We start from the raw sequence: 26,746 nt of genomic DNA, 5'->3' as shown, positions 1-26,746 counted from the left end.
GGGAAATTTGTAAATTGTGTTTGACTACCTTTTACACCCAGGACTAATGCACCAAGAAAGTAACACTGTCCAAGGCACTAATAGAAGCACTAACAAGCTCCCAGCTACTCCAATCTATAGAGATACAATAATAAAATTGAATAGTGGATAGGAATTAAAATGACTGGATATCAAGATGCAATAGGACAGGAGAAAAGCTCTAAGATAGTACATTAGAGAGTATCCACATCTATCTCCTTATGGTCTTCTGTCCCTTAAATGTAGATATTTTTCCCTTTTCCACCCAGTGAAAAAGCAAAAGAAAACAGTCAGACACAGAGAGAGAGACAGACAGACAGACAGACAGACAGATGGAACTACTGGAGCATAAAAGAACCAGAGAAAACAGCATAACAGGGAAGAATGGGGTAGTTAACGGTAGGAAATGCTCTAAGAGTCTTACAGTAGAAGACTTACCAAAGAATATTACAATTTGTAATTAGGAAGCTACTCCAACCTAGGGAATATATCACAGTCACTTAAAAAAAGTTAAATAATGTATGATAGCCTCCATTATGTCAGACAACAGGCTCTTCTATTTATAATCTTTCTATCTACAACCTTAAAAGTTTTCACAGATGCAAATCAAGCAAAACCACATTGACTCTGCCTGTCACCAACAGATAAAATTAGCCATCCCTTATATGATGTGCTACTCTGGACTTACGCACAAGGGCATTAACAAACACCATTTCAGAAACTAAACATAAAGAGGATGATTGTGTGTACTTTTTAATGATTTCCATCCAAATTTGTTTTGTTTTAATGATACTGGTTTTAATTACCTAAAATATCTGATATGAATTACCTCAGTAACTGACAATGGGTTAACAAACTGATAATAATTCAAGAGTCCATAATTCTCTTTAAAGAAATCGTGCCCTGAAGACACCCTTGTTGCTTCTTTAAACTAAAAACTATTTAAACAACCTGAATAAAAGTGCATTTAAAGCCACTAAGAAAACATCTTTTATCCTATTTTTACAATATTACAGAATATTTATTAACTAATACTTCAAAGTAATATTCAAAAATAAGTCACAGACTCTTAGAAAATTGTATCATACGGAACTATGGAAAAGTTTCCTGCTTATTTCCTTAAATACCACAATCCATTTTGCACTAGAAGTAAGAACTAAAGATAATCCAGAGACACTAGCTACAACTGTAGAAAGGGTATTCCCCAAATAAAGTAAGCTAAGAAAGGCATTAACCACAAAAAGCTAAGGCAACAAACACAACAGCCTGACCACAATTAGCCACTTCAGTCATACTAGCCAGGTGGTTTCTCTTGCCTCATGGTACAAATGAAGAAATCAGAACCCTCTGATTATTTTGCTACAGGATAATGGATACTTCTTAGAATTAAAAGTTACAAAACTTATTGAGGGCTCGGTTATTATGTATTTTAAAGCACTTTTTTATTCAAGACAATAACTAGTGTGTATCAAGGAAGTCTTTATAATTTTACTTATCGTTGTAGAATGGAAAATACAATTTACCCTTCTCTTTTAACCAACTCTCCACCTTTCCAATGGTAGGTATAGATCAGAAAAGCAAGACCATATAATGAGCTTTTCTTGATCCCAAATTAAAATATCCATCATAATCTACTTTATCTGCCAACAGGTTCTCACCAAATACCTTCATTATAGTATCTAAATTTAAATAGATTTGTTAAATCCCCAGTTTCATCAAGTCTATAAACAGATTTAGCTTAAGGGCCAAAACTTACTAAAAGTAGTAAATATTACATATGCTTTTGTGTAAAAAACTATATCCCAATGGAAGCAATATTCCAGACCACAGAACTATGGTAACTATGGTGTATGTAAGTTAAGCTTACAGGAGCAAATGAAACTGCATAACTAGCAATTTGAAATCTTCCACACTGGCTGGGTGCAGTGGCTCACGCCTGTAATCCCAGCACTCTGGGAGGCCGAGGCAGGTGGATCACCTGAGATCAGCAGTTTGAGACCAGCCTGGCCAACATGGTGAAACCGCACCTCTACTAAAACTACAAAATTAGCTGGGCATGGTGGTGCATGCCTGTCATCTCAGCTACTTGGGAGGCTGAGGCAGGAGAACTGCTTGAACCTGGGAGGCAGAAGTTGCGGTGAGACGAGATCACACCATTGCACTCCAGCCTGGGCAACAAGAGCGAAACTCTCTCAAAAAAAAAAAAAAAAAAAACTTCCACTTAAACAGAATTTTTATGTTTTCATATTTTCAGTAATGAGAAATCTGCAGCACAATCTACTCTTTTCTTACTAAATTCAACTAGAGAAAGATTATATATTTCTAAAGAATCATCATCATTTTCCACATACCTAGTTAACTACAAGAGTCAGAGATGTATTTTTTGAATGATTTTGAATGTTCAAAGTAATAGAAATGATGTTTTTCTATGTAGAGCAAATGATACCTTTCAAACAGCAGGGCATAAAGCATGCTTCCTCACTTTCATTTATACCACTTACAGGAATTTATCTGCTTTTGTATTAAAAGCTGAAATGCATATCAAGTTAGATTTTTTATTTCTATCAATCATATTTGTCACTATTTTGATAAGGCTATGTCATAACTTACCAAAGGAGAGAGACAAGTTAACAAATACTCTAAGAAACCACTAATATCTAGACTTGACTTTTAAAATTAAAAGCCTCCCCCATTTACTCATTTCAGAGGGTCAAAAGATAACATAATCACAGAAGGATGTCAGCACAAGCACTATCCTCTTCTAAGGTGCTTTCTCCATTTCACAACGACTCCATTCACTTAACAACATTTCCTTTTCTACTATTACCTTAGAAAAAAGCATCTCCTACATGCCAGACATCATACAACGTCTTTCACATACATTATATCTTAATCTCACAATCTTGCAGAATAATTATTCTCACTTTTAGAAAAAATTGATACAAAGATAAAGAAATTTGCCTACTATCACAACAGCTAAAAAGAGAGGGAGCTAGGAATGAAGCAGGTCTTTTTAGCTTCAAAGTCACTCTACCTTCTAGTACTCTCAGTTACCCCAGAAATCCAGACCATAGAACTACTTCCAAAATTGATCAACTCTCCCTGAAAGGGAAATAAATTGCACACCTAGCCTTCTAGGGAAAGAATCCACATAACAAACAAATGTTTGAAGCATTCACGAATATTTTAATCTAACAGTATCGTCTGTTTACAGTTTACAAACACGTATATTATCTCTTTAAATCATCACAGCAACTCTGAACATGAAATAGGAATTACATTATCCCTATTTTATAAATGAAAAAAAAAAACTTTGCAGTCTCTGGTATACAGTAAAAGGGAAAATATTTATTAAATGAATAAGATTCAAATAAGCTAAGTGACGTGTCCAAATTAATGGCAGAACAGGATTCAAACCCTGATCTCCTTTAATTCTAAAACCAATGGACTATACAACAAAACACAGCTCCCTCCATAAGCTTTTTTCCAAATAATATAACAAATTTATGTATAATACTAATAAAATACAGTTATAAAACAGAGCAAAGCTGATAACTTATTCACTTAATAGTCACATTTTTAAGCTGTTTTTGTTGGCATAATGACAATGTAATTATTAGGATAAGAAGACCACAGACCACAGGGGCCAGAAGCTGGTCATAGAAACTCATTGCATCAGCGCACACACTTTTTTTTTTTTTTTTTTTTTTTTTTTTTTTGAGACGGAGTCTCCCTCTGCCGCCCAGGCTGGAGTGCTGTGGCCAGATCTCAGCTCACTGCAAGCTCCGCCTCCCGGGTTCACGCCATTCTCCTGCCTCAGCCTCCCGAGTAGCTGGGACTACAGGCGCCCGCCACCTCGCCCGGCTAATTTTTTTGTATTTTTTAGTAGAGACGGGGTTTCACCGTGTTAGCCAGGATGGTCTCGATCTCCTGACCTCGTGATTCGCCCGTCTCGGCCTCCCAAAGTGCTGGGATTACAGGCTTGAGCCACCGCGCCCGGCCATGCACACACTTTTAATACCATTGGACAGACAACTTGAAAGTTTCAAAACAAGGATATCTATTTAGTCATTCATTCATTCACTCAGTCCCTCATCTTAACATTTATTGAGCACCTATTATGTGGCAAAACCCAGAAGAGTTTAGGTTCTTAAAATGCACTACAAACACATTCAGTCTCATTAGTTATCCCAGAACTAAGGAGGAGAGGTCTTTATCTCTATCTGATATGTAAGAAAATGGAAACTCAGAAAGGTTAAACAACTTTTTGAAGTTACATGGTCAAGCTAGGAGTTATTTCCAAGTGGTAGAATACATCTACGCATGTGGGTATCTTTTCTTTCTATATTTCTATGAACCAGTAGTCTACCACTCTACACCAGGATTAAACAAAAAGAGTCTAATCTTACATTGTTAAAAATACACACATTACTATTAAAAATCCATACACATATGCACAGAACAAAACTGAAAGGAAATATGCTAAAATGTTATCAGTGGTTAGTGTATGCATTTTTTTCTTCATTATGCTTTTCCGTACCATGAAAGTGTTATCACTTTTGGGAATTAAAAAATATGTCAGGAAATCTTTTGGTTTAACATTTTAAGTTACTACAACAGTATTTTTCACAATGCAAGTTGGGACCCCTTCTGTAACACAGAGAGAATCAAAACAATCAAGGTTACTCCCAACAGAGGCAAATGGGGCAAGGTGGGGTCAGCCACCCAGTTAGGAAGTTCTTCCCTATTGAGTGAGATCAGCAATTTTTTTTTTTTTTTTTTTTTTTTTTTTTGAGACGGAGTCTCGCTCTGTCGCCCGGACTGGAGTGCAGTGGCCAGATCTCAGCTCACTGCAAGCTCTGCCTCCTGGGTTTACGCCATTCTCCTGCCTCAGCCTCCCGAGTAGCCGGGACTACAGGCGCCAGCCACCTCGCCCGGCTAGTTTTTGTATTTTTAGTAGAGACGGGGTTTCAGCGTATTAGCCAGGATGGTCTCGATCTCCTGACCTCGTGATCCGCCCGTCTCGGCCTCCCAAAGTGCTGGGATTACAGGCTTGAGCCACCGCGCCCGGCCGAGATCAGCAATTTTTAAAAAATAAAATAAAGCACAAAATAGAAAAAGAAAAACAATTATCAGTAAACAACATACATAGTAAGGGTAAGTACAGTTTTGCAAAATATGTTTTTGCTAAATGACTTCATTTTCTTTTTGAGATGGAATCTCACTCTGTCACCCAGGCTGGAGTGCACTGGCACGATCTCGGTTCACTGCAAGCTCCGCCTCCAGGGTTCACACCATTCTCCTGCCTCAGCCTCCCAAGTAGCTGGGACTACAAGTGCCCGCCACCACGCCCAGCTAACTTTTTGTATTTTTAGTAGAGACGGGGTTTCACTGTGTTAGCCAGGATGGTCTCGATCTCCTGACCTCGTGATCCACCAGCCTGGGCCTCCCAAAGTGCTGGGATTACAGGCGTGAGCCACCACACCCAGCCGACTTCATTTTCTAATATGCTGTATCTTATTCACTATATGACAACCACACTGCTCTCCTTGCTATTTCTTGAATATGCCTGGGACACTCCCACATTAGGTGCTTTACACTGACTAATGGCCCTGCCTGGAAGGTTCTTCCTCCAGAAAATTCAAATGACTAACTCTCTCACTTGCTTCAAGGCTCACCTGTCCAGTGATGCTTACAAACTACAACTCCCCTAATACACTCCTGATCCTCCTCAGGTAAGCCTTATCTTTTCTTTTCCCACAGTACTTAAATTGTTATTAAACACTTACTCTGCAATAAGGCATTGGACAAGAAACTGAGATCTAAGAATGAGAAAAGGTGATACCTTTCACCACTTTTGTTTCATAAAATCATAATAGTAGCATGGAATACCATCACCACTTAGGAGTCAGACATAATACCAGTATTATTCCTCGGAGGTTAATAGGAAAATAGAGATGTTAAGAAGAAACAAGGGTGGTGAGTAGCAGATCCAAGATTTGGGCCCAAATCCCTGATCCCTAAACTAAACATTCTTCTAAAAGTTTTCTCTTTAGTCTATATACATTCAAGTGATCATTAAGGGAAACAAATGCTTCGACTCTTCCAGAAGATATCCTAAAACCAGAGTATAGGTACAAATAAACAAACTGGATGATTTCTGAAACAAATAAGAATACATGCTTTAAAAATGTAGCACAGTCTTTATATTAGTCCCCTTTATCCAATCATGATCTGAAAACATTAAATGGAAAATTCCAGAAATAAACACTTTATAAGTTTTAAATTGCATGCAGTTCTAAGTAGTGTGATGAAAACTCACACCATCTTGCTTCAAATTAGGTGGGATGTGAATCATCCTTTTGTCCAGCATATCCCCACTGCAGACACAACCTGCCCCTTATCAACTGTAGTGGTATTGGAATCACGATACTTGTGTTCAAGAAACCCTTACTTTACTTAATAATGGCTCTAAAGAGCAAGAGTAGTGATGTTGGCAATTAAGATATTCCAAAGAGAGGCCAGGCACAGTGGCTCATGCCTGTAATCCCAGCACTTTGCGGGGCCGACGCAGGTGGATCACCTTAGGTCAGGAGTTCGAGACCCACTGAACCAGCATGGCAAAACCCCAACTCTACTAACAATACAAAACTTAGCTGGATGTAGTGGTGGGCGCCTGTAATCTCAGCTACTCGGGAGGCTGAGGCCGAAGAATCGCTTGAACCCAGGAGGCAGAGGTTGCAGTGAACCAATATCACACCACTGAATTCCAGCCTGGGCAACAGAGTGAGACTCCATCTCAAAAAAAAAAAAAAAAAATGCCAAAGAGAAGCCATAAAGTGCTTCCTTAAGTGAAAAGATGAAAGCTCTTGACTTTATATGGAAAGAAAATAAATCATATGCTGAGGTGGCTAAGATCTAGATTAAGAATAAATCTTCCATAAAGAACTGTGAACAGTATATTTTATTATGAGTTACTATTGTTGATCTCTTACCGTGCCTAATTTGTAAAGGAAACTTTATCATAAGCATGTATGAATAAGAAAAAACGTAGTATATATAGGGTTCAGTATAATCCACAATTTCAGGCAGACCCTGAGCATCTTGGAACATTATCTCCTGTGGATAAGATGGGAATACTGCAACTCTAAAGCAAAATTAGGGTCTCTGAAACTGTTCATTTCATTCAAAGGTTAAACTAACAAAGAACTAAATATTTTATGACATTGTAATACTTTTGTTGTTAGCACACTACAAGACTTCCTGTAAGGAAATAACATCCATTCCTATAGTAAAAATTCCTGCTATTTAAAAAGTTTGAGGAATGAGTCCATTTGAGTAGCTGTTTTCTAAGAAATCATTTTGACTACAAAAAAAAAAAAAAAGTAGCTCTTCTTTATTCTCAGCCCTTTCAGAGGTGAAATCATTAGAGAAGTGTAAGCTTATCACTGGCTAGCTGACATTTTACTGTACTTGGGCCAGAACTCCAGTAATAAGTCAAAGGAACTGAAAATGTGAAGGTTTCTTCTCTCAAGGTAACACCAATGACAATACATATCTTACACTTGCAGCTGTTCTGTAAGCAAAGAGATAGACTTCAGTGATGTGTTGGTAATTTTTAAAAGCTGACATTTCCCCCTACATTATTTAAAACTTCAAATACAACAAAACAGTCCTGGCAAAGTGGCTCATACCTGTAATCCTAGGTGGATCAACTGAGGTCAGGAGTTCGAGACCAGCTGGGCCAACATGGTGAAACCCTGTTTCTGCTAAAAATACAAAAACTAGCCGGGCATGGAGGCAGGCACCTATAATCCCAGCTAGCTGGGAGGCTGAGGCAGGAGAATCATTAGAACCCGGGAGGCGGAGGCTGCCGTGAGTGGAGACCACGCCACTGCACTCCAGCCTGGGTGACAGAGTGAGACGCTGTTTCAAAAAAAAATACAAGAAAACAGCTAAAGAGCAGGCTTCTAAATATGAGTGCATCTTGTCTATAGGACAAGAAATTTTAACTCTAACATTTTATTTTGTAGATGCATTCATAATCTATATTCCTAATGACCTCTTTTTCTTAATTTTTTAAAATTTATTTTTCCCTGAAGAATGTCAAGCAAGACCTAACAAACTTTTTCTAAAATCTCTTAAATCCATTCACCAAAGGTCCCACTACCAGACCATAATAAGAAAGAAATGTAAAAAGTATTGGCATTCTACTATTCAGCCTACAGTTTTCTTTAGCTCATATACTACTACAATGTTTTTCTGAGATGGTTTTCTTCTGCTTTTTCGTTGCTTTTCTCTACTATATTAGTAATGTTCATGTCTACAAATTCAGGTGACTTAAAATTAGAATCCAATATAATGCTCAAAGTTCTACATAATGATGAAATCTCAGGTTTGTAGGAGTTGCAGAGATAAATGTGGTGACCACAACATCACCAAGGACTCCTAAAGCAGTTAGAATTTGATTTCAATATTTACAAGGACAGAACCAAGACCCACAGCATTACAGAAGGGACTTCTCCAAAGTGGCATTTTTATTCCTCTCCGCTCTTGAATGGACTAATCTGAATGCTAGTTAGAATCCACTAAAGATCATGATTTTTATTTTTGCTAAGTTGATAACAAACTGTTTTAATGAAGTTGGCCAAAGGGTTTGCCAGCTTCTTTAGGGCCAATTCTGACATTTGGCCACGTCAGCCAACCAGACAACAAGACTTGTTAAAAACAAAACAAAACAATTAAAAAAAAAAAAAAAGGTATTCAATGGAGAGAAAAGATTTAGTACATTATTGCGAGGCACAGCCCTTTTTCTTCATTCCATTCAGGACTGAAAATAAGCTGATCCATTTAACTATTCAAGGCAATATTCAAATTCATCTTTTTCCAAGACTATTCTGATTCCTCCACTGAGAAATAATTTGTTTCTTCCAAACATCCATGGCAGTACTTCTCAAACTTTTACGTGCATATGAATCATCTGGGTATAAGTTCTTAAAGAGAAGGTTCTGATTCAGTAGCTCTGAGGTGAGGTGATGTAAAAGGTCTCATATGATGCTGATGCCTGGGCTCACAATCACACTTCTGAGTAGCAGGATCTATAACCCACTTCTACAAACACCTTTGGCATCCATTACTTTCCTTTTGGTATTCTAATTATTTACATACATATCTTCTCTCCTCATCTGAATTACTAATTTCTTGAAGGCATGATATGCATCTCAATGATCTTTCTCTCCTCCATAGCAGATTGCAAACAGACTTTCAAATGATAGGCAGAAAAGAAAAATAATAACAAAGATACAGATTAAGTTCCTGCAGCCTGGGCCACAGATGAGTTCCTCTCTATAGAATCAGTTAGGCTAAAAATCAATAAATCTTGCAAAAAGTCAAACTGTTTTTAAACACTCCCTTGGTTAGAAGAAACAGAGTACAGCCAACAGTCAATATCAGAAAAGCTGCGACAAAAGCATGCTAAGCATGCCTCATACACACTTCCAACATGCTGACAAGCTAGCAGATTTTTAAAGGAACTATCCAATCAAATAATAAGTCCATAATCAGTAGGAGCTAAAGGAATACCCTTTTGTAGTGTATCTTGAAAAGAAGATAGACTACACAAAGAATCACTAAATCATCAAATCCATGTGCTTACCCTATAGACAAGAAAAATAAGTAATTTAACCAAGGTTATGATGGTTAAATAAATGGAAGAGTTGGAACTCATATAGATGCCATGACATCACTTTTACATTACCCTGCCTTTTGAGTGGAGACTCAAAAGAATAATGCCTTTCACTGTTCATAAACTCTATCTTCTGAGTACATTTATTCTGAATTACTAGAAGAAGAGTAAGCAATTTTTTGAAAAGAAGACACATAACAAGAACACATAATACAAACATGTACACACAAAAAACAAATTACCAATAAATATGAAAAAAATTCAACTTTGGTTGTAATCAAAGAAATGCAAATTTAAATTGCGATGCCATTTTTGGTCTAGTAAATTAGCACAGATTACAAAAACACCCACTATTGATAAGAGTGTGAGGAAGTGGGCATAGTCACACCCTGTTAGTAGGAATACACATTGGTACAAATTTTCAGTGGGGCAATTTAGTACAACATATCAGAAATTCTAACTATAAGATATACCATATAACCCAAAAAATATAATTCTAGAAAAGTATCCCGAGGATGTATCTGGACATTTGCAGTGAACATCATTGTATGCATGCCTTTTGTATATTTTTTAATAACTGAAAAACTGGAAATAACTAGTAACCAAAATGTCTTAACAAATAATGAAGTAAGCGATAGTGTATTTAAAGGTTGAGCCAGTATAATGCTATTAAAAATCACAGTATACAGTTTAGAAAAAGTTTTCAATAACTAAGCAATTAAACATCTCCAAGAGTTTTACAAATTTTAACCTATCAGACATATGGCTGTATATTCCAGTGCTTCTCAACCCTGTGAGCATCATCACAGAATCAACAAAGGATATAAAGCGTTTAGAACTCTGTGTGGGCTGGGCACAGTGGGTCAGGCCTATAATACCAGAACTTTGGGAGGCCAAGGCGGGTGGATCGCTTGAGCCCAGGAGTTCAAGACCAGCCTGGGCAACAAGGCAAAACCCCATCTCTACTAAAAATACAAAGATTAACTGGGTGTGGTAGCTTGTGCCTGTAGTCCCAGCTACTTGGGAGGCTAAGGTGGGAGCATCACGTGACCTGGGAGGTTGAGGCTACAGTGAGCCAAGATCAGGCCACTGCACTCCAGCCTGGGCTACACTGCAAGACCCTGTCTGGGGAAGAAAAAGAAAAAAAGAACTCTGTGTTTGTCTGTGTCTGTATAGTCTAGAAATAGAAGACCAACAATTCTACAGAAAACCAGGCTAGACAGGAAGACAGTTCACACAAAAAGAAATGCAAATGACTTTTACACATAAGAAGCTTTATCACACTCGTATTAAAGAGAGGCAAATTAAAATACATTGAGATACCATTTCTCACCCATCAGACTGACAAATATCCAATAATTTGACATTATACTTTTTTAACCAAGGCTACAGGGAAACTATTACACTGTTGGTGAGGTCATAAAATGGCCCAACCCCCATACGGAGAGTAATTTCAAATATATAGCAATACCTACAAAGCTACATATACATTTACCTTTTGCCCTAGCAACTTCAAGTACAGAAATCTATCTCAAAGATACACTATCAGAATTATGTAAGCATAAGCTATTGTTTGCAGAGCTATTTGTAATAGCAAAATAATGGTAACAACAGTGAATTGGTATCCATCCAGTGAAGCACAAGCAGTTAAAAAGAAATAGGCAAAATTTCTATCCCCACCTCCAGAATAAAATTTTAAGTTAAAAAAAAAGTGGGGGAAAAGTGTGACTAATATGCTACAATTTAATCCAGGTGGAGGGAGAAACAAATATATACCAAAATAAATACAAACAGCTTGCACATTTGAAAAAAAAAAGGAAGAAAGGAACATAAACTTGAAAACATTTTTTAAAAAGTTTTCCAGGCCGGGCGTGGTGGCTCATGCCCGTAATCCCAGCACTTTGGGAGGCCAACACGGATCATCTCAGGTCAGGAGTTTGAGACCAGCCTGGCCAACCTGGTGAAACCCCATCTCTACTAAAAATATAAAAATTAGCCAGGCACAGTGGCGGGTGCCTGTAATCCCAGCTACTGGGGAGGCTGAGGCAGGAGAATCACTTGAACCCAGGAGGCAGAGGTTGCAATGAGTCAAGATGGCACCATTGTACTGCAGCCTGGGCAACAGAGTGAGACTCTAACTCAAAAAAAATTTTTTTTAAAAATTTTCCTAGGTCTGGCACAGTGGCTCATTCCTATAATCCCAGCACTTTGGAAGGGAGGTGGATCAGTTGAGCCAGGAGTTCAAGACTAACCTGGGCAATATAGTGAGACCCTCCTCTCTACAAAAACTAAAAAAAAATAGCCAGGTGTGGTAGCACACACCTCTAGTCCCAGAGTTCCAGCTACTCAGGAGGCTGAGATGAGAGGATTGCTTCAGCCTCAAAGGTTGAGGCTGCAGTGAGCTGTGATCAGTCCACTACACTGCAGCCTGGGTGACAGAGCTAGACTCTGCCTTGAGAAAAAAAAAAAAGCGTTCTTTTATTAGGAGGGGGAGATAAGACAGTTTTTAAAAAAGACAAATTAGACTTATCCAAATATAGTTAGCTTTATAGATTTAGCTTTGGAAGAGATTTTATATAATTATAAAATAAAAGGTAAATTTTTTAAAACTAAAAATTGAAAGATAAATGAAACAAATGAACCTAGCAACATATATGCAGCTGGTGGTTAAGACCACATAAATTGAATTACAAATGTACAGGAAACACAAGGAACAGAGAAACATAAAACCCCACCACAAGGATGTAATCAGCAATATCCAGAATGTGGCAAATGCTACAGGACAGAGGATCCGTTTCCTAAACAAATTACAAGGAAAACAATGAGATGAAGAGAGAACCTATGGGTTTAAAAAGTTTTATAAGCGACATATGAACCAACTGGAATAGATGGACTTTATATAGCCCTTGCTTTGAACAATGTTGTTTTTTTTAAAAAAAAAAAAAAGAGAAACAATCAGGAAAACCCAAATACTGACCAGATATTTGATGATATGAAGGAATTTCTATTTTTCCAGATGTGACAATGGTATTGTGGTTTTTATTTAATTCTTACCTTTTTGAGGGACATACTTTAGTATGTCACCTGGGAAATTTTTTTTTAACTAATTTCTGGGGCTCACAGATATAACTGACCTAGTATAGGCCCCAATATCATTTCATTAAAACAGCCACAGATGATTCTAATGAGAGCCAGGCTTTGTAAACTATTGATCTAGGGCAAGTTAAATCAACAAAATAAATGAAACTCACCTAGTTATCAATCAAACTGCATGCCTACAAAAGTACTCTTCCTGAAGACTGGAATCTGCATATATTATTAACATTAAAGGATAAAATTGACATCTCTGAATTCTACTGTGCTTATTTTTAAGGTCCTTGTAATGATTAAATAAATGTTTACTTAGCTCTCTAATTTACATAGCTTCCTAAACTAAGTAAACTTTTCTTGGCTTCCTATACATATTGAACAAACCAAGAACAACAATGGCAAAACCCTTAGGTGTTCACGTGCGGGACAATTACGACTAGTAACAATTATGATCTATAAACATACTTATCAAGAGATTAATGAGAACACATCTTCAGTAAAACAAATGGACTGGAGTGCTACAAATCTGAACTACAGAAGAGGTTACTTAGGGTGCATGAGACAACTTCTTTCCAATTTAGTCTTATTTCTCTTATTTCGCCTTTTCAAAACTTGTACACAACCAATACAGGAAGAACAGGCAACATTTCTATCCCCCTTGCTGATCATTTTCCCAGGGGAAAACCCTGAATAAACCCACCTTAGATAGGAAGATAAGCAGAAAAGAGCTAATAAAATCTATTGATCGAAATATATGTAAATAAAAATCTATATATATGCAAATAAAAAACATATATAATATATAGATAAGCTCAAGAAAAAAAGTTATCACATTGAGCTTTTGTGTTTAGTTACCCATCCAGAAAGGTTTTGTGGCACAGTGATACATTCCAAAATGCTTTGAGATCAGGGAAAAGATAGCTGCTTGCCTCCAGAAGTCTGGGATTATGTTTAGGCAGTTATCTTATATGAACACCACTAAATTTGAACAGGTCTCATTCTTTAGGGTTGAGGTACAAAGTGCCTGAAGAATATTATTATAGTAAGAGAAGACATAGCTTTTTAGAGGAGGCTATTTAAGGGAAAAATGATGACCTTAGCTAAACGGGAACTTGGCTTTTCTACATCTGTATGTGAGAAGGAATAAACTTCAGGTCTGAGAGAGAAAGTTGGAGGAGTGGGAAAAAAGTACACAGGGGAACAGAGGACAAATTATTAGACAGCGAGAATACTGAGTAAGCAGTTTCCATCAGTAGGAGAGAATTACCAATTAAGTAAGCAACTCAAAGTTGTGATTAGACAGGATGGATGTTTTACAAATATTTGCTAACTAGCACATGAGTATTAAAACTAGGTAAACACTGTATTCCAATTAAATCTAGTTTGACCTGTAATTCTAGTTTATTAAACCTTTTCTGGGGCTTTATTTTTCAGCCTTTTCATATCTACAGGTATCCTCTAACATATTTTCCAGATTTTCATGCCTTTACATTTGCTTAGAAAGATAATTATACAAAATGCTTAGATTTTAGTTAAATCTAGATTCTATTTGGGAAAAAACTCACATTTAACAAGATTAGGTTTTCTATAAAAAGCATGAGTTATTCCAAAATAAATTATTTCTTCTTCATAACTTAGCTTTACAACCAAACATACGACTTGAGGAAAGTGTATCTGATATAGTTTGCCTGCTCAGTGTCTCAACTTTCCTTTCCAATGTCTTAAGATTTTGCCCTTTTTTTCTGATACCCTAAAAGTGCACACATTTCATAACTTAAGCCGTTTAGTGGATAAGAAAAAGATTAGTGTCCAGTCTTAAGGAGAGAGTGGTCTCTAATAATGGTATTATTCTAACACTTCTAGAAGGAAAAATGTATTACAGTGTATAATGAAATCACCAAGAAATAGCACTATACAGAATATTTTCCTCGATACAGAAGTCATTTACTATTGGATACTTGTAAGAAGTGGCAATAAGACACTTTATCATTTAATATTACAATGTTTATATACAACTTTTTGTTCTCAAAAGTACTTTGACATTCCATTTAGTTTTTTACAGTGCTTTTTCTGAAAAGGTGCAAGTGACAAAAGAAAAGAAAGAACTATTTCAAACACAAATATTAAACATTCAATGGGATATGGTGGAATAAGCACTGCAAGTCAAGAGACCTGTTTCTAATCCCAGCTTTGCCTGTAACTAGCTATGTGACTTCATATGAGTCACTAAATTGTTTCTTAAATTGTAAAGAAAGTAGTTCAGTGTTTAAATCTGAATTTCTAAAAATCCACTACAATTAAGGTATTTTCAAATATTACATTATAATAACAGCCCAATTAAACGTAAGTCATTTTGCCATGTGTGTTTAGTCCTTCACTTTTGTCTCAATTTTGATCTGAAGCCTGGATCACTTAGCCTGCACACTCAAGACGCACTCTGGAGCAAGAGGGACTAGGGAAAGATTCTTTTAAGATGGGATGATGCTGAGCAGGTTAGGCAGTTAGGAATGAATGCATATTCAAATAAGGCACAATGAAGAAGAAATCTGCTTCGATGGGGAAATACGTTGCAACAAGATTTGAGGGAGACCTTTAGCTCAGACTGTCAGGTAACCACACCTTCCACCCTTCAAACTCTATTCTCCCAGTGGAATCCAAACCAGTCTCCAGTTCCGGGTTCCCAACCAATCGCATCAAGCCACAACAGAGGGCTCTGCCAACCTGGGCACCGCTTCAGGGATCTAGTGAGATTCACACAACCCTAGCACCTGTCGACCTCACACTCTTCCCAGATGGAGAGGGTAGGAAGGAACGCTGGGTCTATGCTTGGTCTTTTCCGATTCAAGCTACCACCAGGTCCACTAGCCGTCAAAACTGAAACCCCCAGACTTTGGGGAGAAGGGGAAGCTCCTACGCCGTGACCCTCCCACGTATCACTCCCTCAGGGCTAATTCTCCCGTTCTCCCCCGACCCTGGTTTCTCAGGCCTCGGGGACCCCGTGCCTGGAAGCCGACAGACGGATGGCGAGAGTGAAGGCAGCGGGGGAGGGTGCACTCCAAAACGCTGGAGGAAAAAACGGGAAAGCAGGGGCAGGGGTAGCAGTGTTCCGCCCGGGCGAGGGCGGGAGGCCGTTAGTGAGTCTGTCGATGGGTCTGTCATTCCCTCACTCACCAGGAGCAGAAGGGAGCATCTGAGGTCGGGTAAGGATAGGAAGACGGCTGGATGCATGGTAACGCTGGGGTCCGCGGCAGGGACAGGCGCTGGCGGCTGGGACTGGGCTGGGTTGGGTTGGGTTAGGAAAGGGCTGGGCTCCAGGAGCCGGCGGCAGCGGAGGATTCTCCAGGCAGCGGCACCTCGTCCTCTCGACCCGGGCTCCAGCGGCGAACACCCGGGACAACTTCCAGAGAGGCCTCTCACACCCTCACTTCCGGGTCCTGCCCACCTCGGTGCACTCCGGGAAATGTAGTCCTGCGCTAGCCTCACCCCGCACGCCGTTGGTCATCTAGAACTTCCTTTCCCATTGGGCTCTCGGCCCAGGTCCACAGAGTCCTCTACGCGCGGGGGCCTGTGGGATAGAAGGGCTGAGGGCGGGTGTACGCAGTGCTTCAGAGGATGGGAACTACAGTTCCCAGAAGGGTGTGCGGCCGAAAGCCTCGGGTGGCCTTCTTAGGGGCTCTGCTAGCTTCAGCGCCGTGAGGTCTGACCTGGCTGGGTGTAGTGTCCCGGCCCGTCAGGAGGGGCGGCCCGGTCCGGGTCGCACCTCCTGGAGCCGCCCCCGGGACGTCAGTCCTGGAGGAGGCGAGGGTGAGTAGGAGGGGGCCTGGCTGGGGAGGCTCGGATCGATCGGTCTGCACTGCCTTGGCCTTTGCTGCAGACTCACGGCCTTCCTGGCCTAGGCTGTGGCCTGAGCCTCCATCATTGGCCTCCTCGGCCGCTACCTCTTCTTTCTGCTCTAATTCCTGCATTATAAAGTCAGAGCCACCACTCGGGGCCTCAGTTGAATGAGTCAGTGACTTATCCCTAATTGTCTCTGAGGGCTCCTGTAAGGAGTAGGTGTGGTAAGGGATGGGATAGCACGTCGTGAACTGGAAAACTGCGTGAGTGATTGCTGCTAAGGCGTGGATCGCTCCTCCAGTATAATTACGAAATTCCTTAGCAAAGCAGTCGAGGATCTTAACTTGGCCCCAGGTAGCTTTGCGGTTCTTCTGCAAACACCTGAGGTCCAGGAGCCCACGCGATCTCCTTTTAGTACCCAGGAGGCACACTGTGCTTTTGTGGTTCTCCCCACTCCCGCCTTTGCTCCAGCTTTCTTGCTGCCTGGAATGGCCTTACCGCGTTCTCTCTCTGGAATGTTATCGTAAATGTCACCATCTCTGAGAACTTCCCGACCAACCAACCCTTTAGTCCTAATCAGAATTACTGTTCCTATGAGTGTGACTGCAGTACCTCTAGTTTTGTATGGTTACAATTAGAGCCTTTATTACACGGGCTTGTATAATTAGGCAAGGTTGATGACACCTTTGCATTTTATAGCACTTTAACAGAGTAGTTTTGATTTTTATCTATAAAAAATGATTTATTTTTTTTAAAGGAGCAAAAAATACATTTTTTCTTAAGAAAAAAAAAAAACCCTAGATAATGGCTTTCTCAGGGTGACAAAATTAGACAGTGGCAGAGCTAATACTCTTACCAAGGTTGCCTGACTCCTAGACTAGTGCTCCTATCTCTTGTCCACGCCCCTGACAGAGTCCAAAGAGTGTTGAAATGGGAAATTTTAAAAGAGCAGAGACTCATAAGTATGAACTCATTATTCAAGAAATTAAACTTTGATCCTGCTCACTTTTTGGACTTAGCACTCAGCCTGTGACCTTTCATCCAACAAACATCTACTGAGTACCTGTTATATACCTGTTACTGTGCTAAGAATTATGAAGTAAAAAGTGTATATGCATATATACACACACACACATATAAAAAACAGATCACATTTTTAGTGTGTTTTTCAAGGGATGTAAAGAAATTTTTTTGTGGTTCTGATGTACGTAAAACTGATCACTTAGAATGAAAAATGACAGGTCTTAGAATTTAGAACAGTGCCTAGCACATAGTTGTCACTCAGCTTGTTGAATGAACGAATGTGAATGTGGTCCACCCTTATTATTTTTTGCATTTTACAGAAACCCAGAAAGCTGACGTAGCCTGAGGACACACTGCTGACTATCAATACAACTAGGCCTAGAACCCAAGTGCAGTTACTCCCCTCCCATGTTTTCATCTCCACCTCTATTTTGTAGCTTCTCTCAGTTACCCTTAATGTAATCCTGGATATGACAGTATTTCTTCTGACATGACTGTTACACTCATACATGACTGAGGTGTCTCACAACACCCTCTTCCTTCATATTTTCTGCCAGTACCTTAACTCAAATGGTCAGCAAAATAAAGACATAGAGAGCTGTCCTTTACTATAATTAAGAAAGTATTAATATGTTCTCTCAAGGGCAGAATTTGAACCTTGTCAATGACAGCACAAATACCAGCTCATCCATTATAAATTTATCTTGGAAAACTCCCAGATCCCCAGGAGTAACAGCGATTGGCATGACCTGCTTTTTGGTGAAATCAGAAAAGCACTTGCATAGCCTCATGGCAGCAACTAACTGGAACTGGTTAACAGCTGCTCCCTTTAGATAAGTAAATATGCTCGAGTTTACCATGATTCTGTGACTCCCTACGTTTCTAACTGTTGTTACCTCTCTGGTTCTTGTAGGCATTCAACTTTGGAACTTTGATAAAGCAGCTTTAGGGGTTTAGGAAGGATGTTTAAGATCACTGATGCAACTATTCCTATTTCCTTCCCATCAGATATTTGAATTCTTGCTGCATTTTTGTCATAGTCCAGTCTCTGCTTTCTTAAACACTCCTGTGATAGGGATCTCACTATCTTCCTATGCAGTTGATACTTTTTTTTTTTTTTTTTTTGAGACAGGGTCTCCCTCTGTCACCCAGGCTGGAGTGCACTGGCACGATCTTGGCTCACTGCAACCTCCATCCACCTCCCAGGTTCAAGCAATTCTCCCACTTCAGCCTCCTGAGTAGCTAGGATTACAGGTGTGTGCCACCACAGCCCAGCTAATTTTTGTATTTTTAGTAGGCATGGAGTTTCACCATATTGGTCAGGCTGGTTTCTCAAACTCCTGTCATATGTTTTTAAAAGGTTCTTACAAGCTCCATGAGACTACCAGTCAGAACAAAATTGTCCTTATTGAAATGTGATTCATGTTAGTGATATGATGTTCCAAGCAAGATCTTATGGTTAAGACCTCAATCTATGTATATTTTCCTGGTGGACCAAGGAGAGAACAAATAAAAATTTCACTTTTTGTGGGAATGAGGGAAAGAACTAGGTACCTTTTAATTTAGTACTTAGCCAGGTGTGATGGCACATGCCTGAAATCCCAGCTATTCAGGTGGCTGAGGAGGGAGGATTTCTTAACTCAGGAGTTTCAGGCTGTACTGCGCTATGCCATTCGGGTGTCCACTTTAAGTCTGGCATCAATATGGTGATCTCCCAGGAGTGGAAGACCACCAGGATGTCTAAGAAGGAGTGAACTGGTCCAGGTGAAAACTCCTATGCTGATCGTAGTGGGATTGCGCCTGTGAATAGCCACTGCCCTCCAGCCTAGGTAACATAGTGAGATCCCATCTCTTTAAAAAAATTTTTTTAACTAATTTTTTTTTTTTTCAGATGGAGCCTTGCTCTGTTGCCCAGGCTGGAGTGCAGTGGTGCGATCTCGGCTCACTGCAGTCTCCACCTCCAAGGTCCAAGCAATTCTCCTGCCTCAGCCTCCTGAATAGCTGGGATTACAGGCACGCACCACCACGCCCAGCTAATTTTTGTATTTTTAGTAGAGACAGGGTTTCACCATGTTGGCCACACTGGTCTCAAACTCCTGACCTCGGGTTATCTGCCCGCCTTGGCCTCCCAAAGTGCTGGGATTACAGGCGTGAGCCACCACACCCGGCCTTAGCTAAGTTTTAAATTTTTTTCTGAGACAGGGTCTCAACCTGTCACCGAGTCTGGAGTGCAATGGTGTGATCTCAGCTCACTGCAAACTCTGTTTCTCAGGTTCAAGTGAAACTCCCACCTCAGCCTCCCGAGTAGCTAGGATTACAGTGTGTGCACCATGCTCTGCTGATTTTTAAAAACTTTTGGTAGGCAGGGCATGGTGATCTCGTGCCTGTAATCCCAGCACTTTGGGATGCCAAGATGGGCGGATCACTTGAGGTCAAGAGTTCGAGACCAGCCTGGCCAACATGGTGAAACCCCATCTCTACTAAAAAATACAAAAATTAGCCTGGTGTGGTGGCAGGTGCCTATAATCCCAGCTACTGAGGAGGCTGAGGCAGGAGAATTGCTTGAGCCCTGGAGGCAGAGGCTGCAATGAGCTGACATCGCACCACTGCACTCTAGCCTGGGTGACAGAACAAGACCCTGTCTCGAAAAGACTAAAGGGGAGGAAAGGGGAGGGGAGGGAAGGGGAGGAAAGGGGAGGGGAGGGAAGGGGAGGCGAGCAGAGGGGTAATGAGGAAAGGGGACGGGATGGGATTTGTAGAAATGAGGTCTCACTATATTGCCCAGGCTGGTCTCAAACTCCTGAGCTCAAGAAATTCTCCTGTCTTGGCCTCACAAAGTGCTGGGATTACAGGCATGAGTCACCATGCCCAGCCCTAATTAATTTTTTTTAAGTTTATTTAGTGCTTAAATCCAGTTAATTCTGACTTCACAGTTAAGTTTATGTTATACTCTTTTTGTGGATCAGGCTCATTTTTATTCCCAATATCAATTCTAATGTTTAATATTATGTGGCATCATATTACTTGTATTAACTTAGATTATATGGCATCATATTGCTTGTGTCACTGTAACCCTGAGCCCTGTGCCTAATGTTAATTATTGTCCTTGTTTTTTTCTCAGTTAGTCCCTAAGAAGAGTCCTAGAAGCACCTACCCTCTCATTTTATAGATGAGCAGATGAGCAACTTGTACAGAGATCACCTAATTTGCCACCTAATGCCAATTCTAGGACTAGGACGGTAGCTTTTTTTCTTTTGAGACAGGTCTCACTAAGATAGACAGCCTCACTATCTTGCCCAGGCTGGTCTCAAACTTCTGGCCTCAAGCAATCCTCCTGCGTTGGCCTCCCAAACAGCTAGTATTAAAGACATATGCCACTACACCCAGCCAGGACTATAAATTTTTCTAATCGTAGTCAAATATTTCTAGTAAACCATATTTATAAAATATCCACTTGAAACTGATGAGACAGGTTTCAGAAATGTTTGCTCCCTGCGCTCATTGTCTGAATCATTGTTTCAGGTTGCTCCAGTTGCTAAGAAGACTATGAATAAGTCAGAGAACCTGCTGTTTGCTGGTTCCTCATTAGCATCACAAGTCCATGCTGCTGCCATTAACGGAGATAAGGGTGCTTTACAGAGGCTCATCACAGGTAAGCAGTCCCCTTAAGTACAGAAACTTGAAAAGCAACTGTTTGTCCTGAGGAAGTTTGTTAATGTTAGTTTTAATTTGCAGTGTTCTCATACATTTTAATGGAAATATGTTATTATATATATTTTCTTCCAACACATGAACAAGAAAGAAATTAAGTCCTAAAACTTAAAAATATGGGTTAGGATTAGGTGAAAAGTACTTTAGAAATTTCTATGTATTTAGCACTGAATCTAGATAGGTATTCTAAAGTACTAAGGGAACGAATTCATCTTTATGTTAACAGAGATCTAGAATGAGACAATGGATAATCTTTTAACATTTAACATATACCCAAAGTATTAAAGTTTAAAAATAATTTAATTTTTAATGATTTAAAATTGATTCAATGTTTCCCCTGTCATTTGCATGTATAAATGATATATAGACAGGTCCAATGTAGGAGTTCTAGAGGAGAGAACAAAGAATGGTTAAGAATTTTCTAGAACTTTAGCTTCCTGCTAAAACAGAGCAAAGATCTTTCTATCATAAATCCAGATATTCACAAGTTGCAAATCCCAAAGAGAAGACAATAAAAATATATTATTTGTAATCTTTATTCACACTAGTGTCTGGTGACATCATAATTGACAACTCGGGCTACAAAATAAACTCCAAATTACTTGAACTTTCATACCTGTTCCTTCAGACTTTTTTACCCTACATTTGCCGTTTCTCCAGGAACTTCTGGTGTACCGTAACCTCTGGCTAAGCTAAAGATTACTTCTATTTCCCAATAAGTCATGAATTTTGTCTCATTTTCTCTATATGTTCTGTTCCCCTACCTCTTTTCTATCTGCCACTCTGTTACCTTCTGTGCTAAACAAACTTCTACTCATCAAAGACAAAACTATTTTATCACACGCTCTGTGAAGATTTATCTTCTTCTGCTTGTCCTTACTTTACCTCAGCTATCTAAATTCACGCGAACTTGACATTTTCCACCACCTCAAAATCACTCAAACATTCTACCATTCAACTAAAACTCTTTTATTTTCAGCTCACTTGCTGATGACAAACAACAGTTTTCCATGCTCACTGAGACCTCCAATCCACTAGCTTCTCTAGTTTTGACCATCAGTTTTCCTTCTGCCTTTTCCTTCCTCACTACGCAGCCTTGATTCTATGTCTGTTATTAAAATCCTTCTCTTGGAAAAATTCCCTTTTTTTTTTTTTTTTTTGCCTTCTGTTGTACTTGACTGTTGCAATCCCAAGTCTGGATGTACCAAACCTATCTTGCTAAGAGCAGTTGAATCCAGCTCAAAGACTGATAGCACCCCAAATTCATGATTACCCACTTCAAATAGGTACTCAGCACTTACCGCTTATCATACCACATTTTTTCCATAATGAATGTTTCATACCTCTCACTCTACCGAATCCTCTGACTGCCAGTTCCCCCTCCTTTCATTCTCTTTAATGCACTAGGCTTACTAGAGGAAATGAAGATGTTAAGTAGGAACTCCCTCGTTTTTCAGCACGATATCTACAAATCTACCTCCATCTGTACCCATCTTCTCTCTTCATCTTACTGCTAAAACAGAGCAAAGATCCGTCTTTCTGTTAAAGGCCAGTTCTTCCACACCTGCTGTGTATTCCATCCCTTCCTGTCTTCTCAGGGACATTGCTTCTTTTTTTCTTTTTTTCTCCCTCTGACTACTATATCTTCAACCTTTCTTCTATGCTAAATTCTTTCCATCAACACTTAAATGTGCTTAATTGTTTCCATTATTTAAAAATCCCATCTCTATTTCTTCATCTCCCTCTAGGTATTGCCATTCTCAACTTTCCCTCATGACTGCATTAGTGCACAGGCTAAACTGATACAACCATGACTTAAATAAGATAGAAGTATATTTCATTTTCATAATATTGCAATCCCAACTCTGGATGGACCAAACCTGTCTTCCTGGCAACTACTAAGCAGTTGAACCCAGCTGTGTAATAGTACACAGCTATGTGGGCAGTCTAGGTTAGATAGATATCTCCATTTTACAAAACCATCAGGTATGCTGCTGGGCCTTGGCTCTTCCATTCTCAACATGATGCTTCTATTTCTGGGTCAAAGGCAGATATGTTCATTATAGTGATAGCCCAGTCAGCAGGAAGGGGAAAGAGAGAGCACAGGGAAAGCAATTTGTCATTAAGGAGGTAGACTAGACTTAGACCACAAAGCCACACCTAGAACAAAAGAAGCTGAAAAAAAAAAAGTCTTGCCCTGGATGGTATCATGCCCAGCTAAAACTCACGCTGCTTAATTTCTTTTTTTTTTTTTCTATTGTACTTTAAGTTCTAGGGTACATGTGCACATGTGCAGGTTTGTTATATATGTATACATGTGCCATGTTGGTGTGCTGCACCCATCAACTCGTCATTTACATCAGGTATAACTCTCAATGCCATCCCTCCTCCCTCCCCCCTCCTCACAATAGGCCCCGGTGTGTGATGTTCCCCTTCCTGTGTCCAAGTGATCTCATTGTTCAATTCCCACCTATGAGTGAGAACATGTGGTGTTTGGTTTTCTGTTCTTGCGATAGGTTGCTGAGAATGATGGTTTCCAGCTGCATCCATGTCCCTACAAAGGACACGAACTCATCCTTTTTTATGGCTGCATAGTATTCCATGGTGTATATGTGCCACATTTTCTTAATCTAGTCTGTCACTGATGGACATTTGGGTTGATTCCAAGTCTTTGCTATTGTGAATAGTGCCGTAATAAACATACGTGTGCATGTGTCTTTATAGCAACATGATTTATAATCCTTTGGGTATATACCCAGTAATGGGACGGCTGGGTCATATGGTATTTCTAGTTCGAGATCCTTGAGGAATCGCCACACTGTTTTCCACAATGGTTGAACTAGTTTACAGTCTCACCAACAGTGTAAAAGTGTTCCTATTTCTCTACATCCTCTCCAACACCTGTTGTTTCCTGACTTTTTAATGATTGCCATTCTAACTGGTGTGAGGTTGTATCTCATTGTGGTTTTGATTTGCATTTCTCTGATGGCCAGTGATGATGAGCATTTTTTCATGTGTCTGTTGGCTGTATGAATGTCTTCTTTTGAGAAATGTCTGTTCATATCCTTTGCCCACTTTGTGATGGGGTTGTTTGTTTTTTTCTTGTAAATTTGTTTGAGTTCTTTGTAGGTTCTGGATATTAGTCCTTTGTCAGATGAATAGATTGCAAAAATTTTTTCCCACAGTGCTCAATTTCTAAAAAGAAGAATGAAAGAATGAATGGGGGGCAAATATTGCTATCTGTCACCAAAACCAAGATTCTTGGGCCACCTGTACCCATTGTCCCCACTTATTTACCTTAATTCACTCTTTTATTAAAACAAAACATACTTTCTTATTTTGAAGTATACATATAGAGAAGTGCATGCAACTTATATGTACAATTTAACAAATAAACATAAAGCAAACACCCACTTAAACCACCTAGGTTAAGGAACAGCACATTGTCAGTAACCCCAGAAGCCCCTAATGCATCCTTCTCTCCCCGCTAGGGTAATAGGCTATCTTGACTTTTATAGTAATCATTACATTGTGGTTTTACCACCTACATATACATCCCTTAAACACTTTAGTTAATTTTGCCATTTTTGACTTTTTGCTAAATGTTCCATGTTCACTTGAACTAAAAAAAGTATGTATATTATACTTTTGTCATTTTCCTGCTCAAAACTCTTTCATTGTTCCCATTATACTTGGAATAAAATGTAACAGATTACTTGTATCTCTTTACCTGTCCATCCTCACGTTTTACCACTCCCTTACAAGAAAAACTTGCCTTCTTTCAGTGTCTCACACCTGCCAAGCCCTTTTTCATCTCAGGGCTTTTGCCTAAATGCTGTTCTCCCCATTGTCTGTCTGAATAACTCTTAGTCATCCTTGAGGTTTCAGTTTTAAGGTCACTTCTTTAAAAAGGCCCTCGAACCATCCAATCTCAATGAAATCTGTTCATTGTATTCCCTCTTGGCCCTCTGTAGTTTTTCTTCATAGAACTTGTTTTAGATTATCACTGTATATTTATGTGTATGACTATTTTAACATCTCTCTCCTCCATAAGCTAGTGGCCTTCATGAAAGTAGACTGGGTCTGTTTAGTTCATCACTAAATCCACAAAATCCAGCACAGTACTTGGCACATAGTAAGCACATAAGAAATATATTTGTTGAAGGAATGAATAAATATTATAATCATTCTTTAAGTATCTTTTCTCCTAAGTAGTCTATAATCATCTTGAGGGCCAGGACTAAAAATGAATTAAGTTGAATGAAATTGAATTGAGGAGCAAGTTGAGACTAAATTCCATGAGAAAAAAAAATTTTAAATCAGGATGTATCAAGAAAAAGTACCATGTAAAATGAATTCTTTATTGCTTTAATTAAAAATATAACCTTCAAAGAAAAAAAGTGCAGTATGTTATAAATTAAAAACACTTATATTTTTATGGCTCAGTCATACAGATTAATTAATGTGTTATTATTAAAACTTGAAGCCTTGAAAATCCCCAAAGAGAAAATCCTTAAAAACCAAAAAGTAATCATGATGTGAAGCCAGTATATAGCTAATAAACTTATTTATAAATCGTTTTTCTGTTTTCTATCATCTTATCTGAGGAACTTCTTATTAATTACTGACTGAGGGTGCCACTCCTCATCTTTTAAGAATTGTGCCATTATGTTTTCTGTGCACCTTTGCTCTGGAGTATTTTCCAGCATTTATATATTTGTACAAAAATAACGTTTCATCTTAAATTTCAATGTAATTTTTTTCTATGCCTATGAATGCCAGGTCATAATTTAAATGTATTTTAAACATCTTTTTATGTATCACATATTTGATGATCTCTAAATATATGCTATTTCTCTTTTCTAAACTAGTGACATAGTACTACAGATGAATTTTTTTTCTTGCATCTTTGTTCACCAACTGCTCAGTGAATTCATTCACTTTAGCATTTTCTGTTTTCCCCTCTCTGTTTCCATGGAGAAGTATGTCAGTGATGTGTTTGACTCCATGGAAACAGATGAGTGTCTCTTTCTACATACACAACTAATTAAATCGAACACTTTCTGTGCTGCCCATTGTCCTGGAGGAGGACTGAAGAGGCCTTCTCTGAATGAAACATCATTTCAGTAGCAATTCTTAGTGTTTAACCTAATACAGTGGATTAATGTTTTACCATAACTCACTGATTCCTAGATTCAGATGTATTAGGGCTTACTTCTGAGCCTGAAAAGCATAAACATACATAGTAAAATCTTTATATGCTATGGTTATCATTTATAGATATTTAACTTTTTCTCTTAACACCGAACGCAAATAATTTGAATGAATACCAGAAATGTAATTGAGAATAGATTTTAGTAGATTCATTTTAATACTATCCAATGT

The 26,746-nt window shown here is 39.0% G+C and overlaps 2 protein-coding genes across 10 annotated transcripts in view; one reads left to right on the top strand and one right to left on the bottom strand.

Annotated features, from left to right (window-relative positions):
• The window catches only part of ERP44 (endoplasmic reticulum protein 44), a 122,298-nt gene extending 106,061 nt beyond the window's left edge, over positions 1 to 16,237 (bottom strand). The window contains exon 1 of the mRNA XM_033237981.1: positions 15,965 to 16,237. Coding sequence (XP_033093872.1) covers positions 15,965 to 16,021 — 57 coding nt within the window. The 5' untranslated portion in view covers positions 16,022 to 16,237. The remainder of the gene's footprint in view (positions 1 to 15,964) is intronic.
• The window catches only part of INVS (inversin), a 236,276-nt gene that overhangs the window by 15,908 nt on the left and 193,622 nt on the right, over positions 1 to 26,746 (top strand). For 5 of the 9 annotated variants that reach the window (XM_033237974.1, XM_033237972.1, XM_033237970.1 and 2 more), the window contains exons 1-2: positions 16,371 to 16,597; positions 21,173 to 21,302. In XM_033237974.1, the coding sequence (XP_033093865.1) occupies positions 21,197 to 21,302 (106 nt within the window). In that variant the 5' untranslated portion in view covers positions 16,371 to 16,597; positions 21,173 to 21,196. Of the gene's footprint in view, positions 1 to 5,690; positions 5,754 to 16,370; positions 16,598 to 18,782; positions 18,905 to 21,172; positions 21,303 to 26,746 lie in introns of those variants that run through there. The other 4 variants (XM_033237976.1, XM_033237973.1, XM_033237968.1 and 1 more) reach the window with 3 other exon arrangements.

Source organism: Trachypithecus francoisi, unplaced genomic scaffold (assembly GCF_009764315.1).
Source record: "Trachypithecus francoisi isolate TF-2019V2 unplaced genomic scaffold, Tfra_2.0 Lachesis_group16, whole genome shotgun sequence".
Lineage (NCBI taxonomy): Eukaryota > Metazoa > Chordata > Mammalia > Primates > Cercopithecidae > Trachypithecus > Trachypithecus francoisi.
This window is presented reverse-complemented; position numbering and strand designations above follow the sequence as displayed.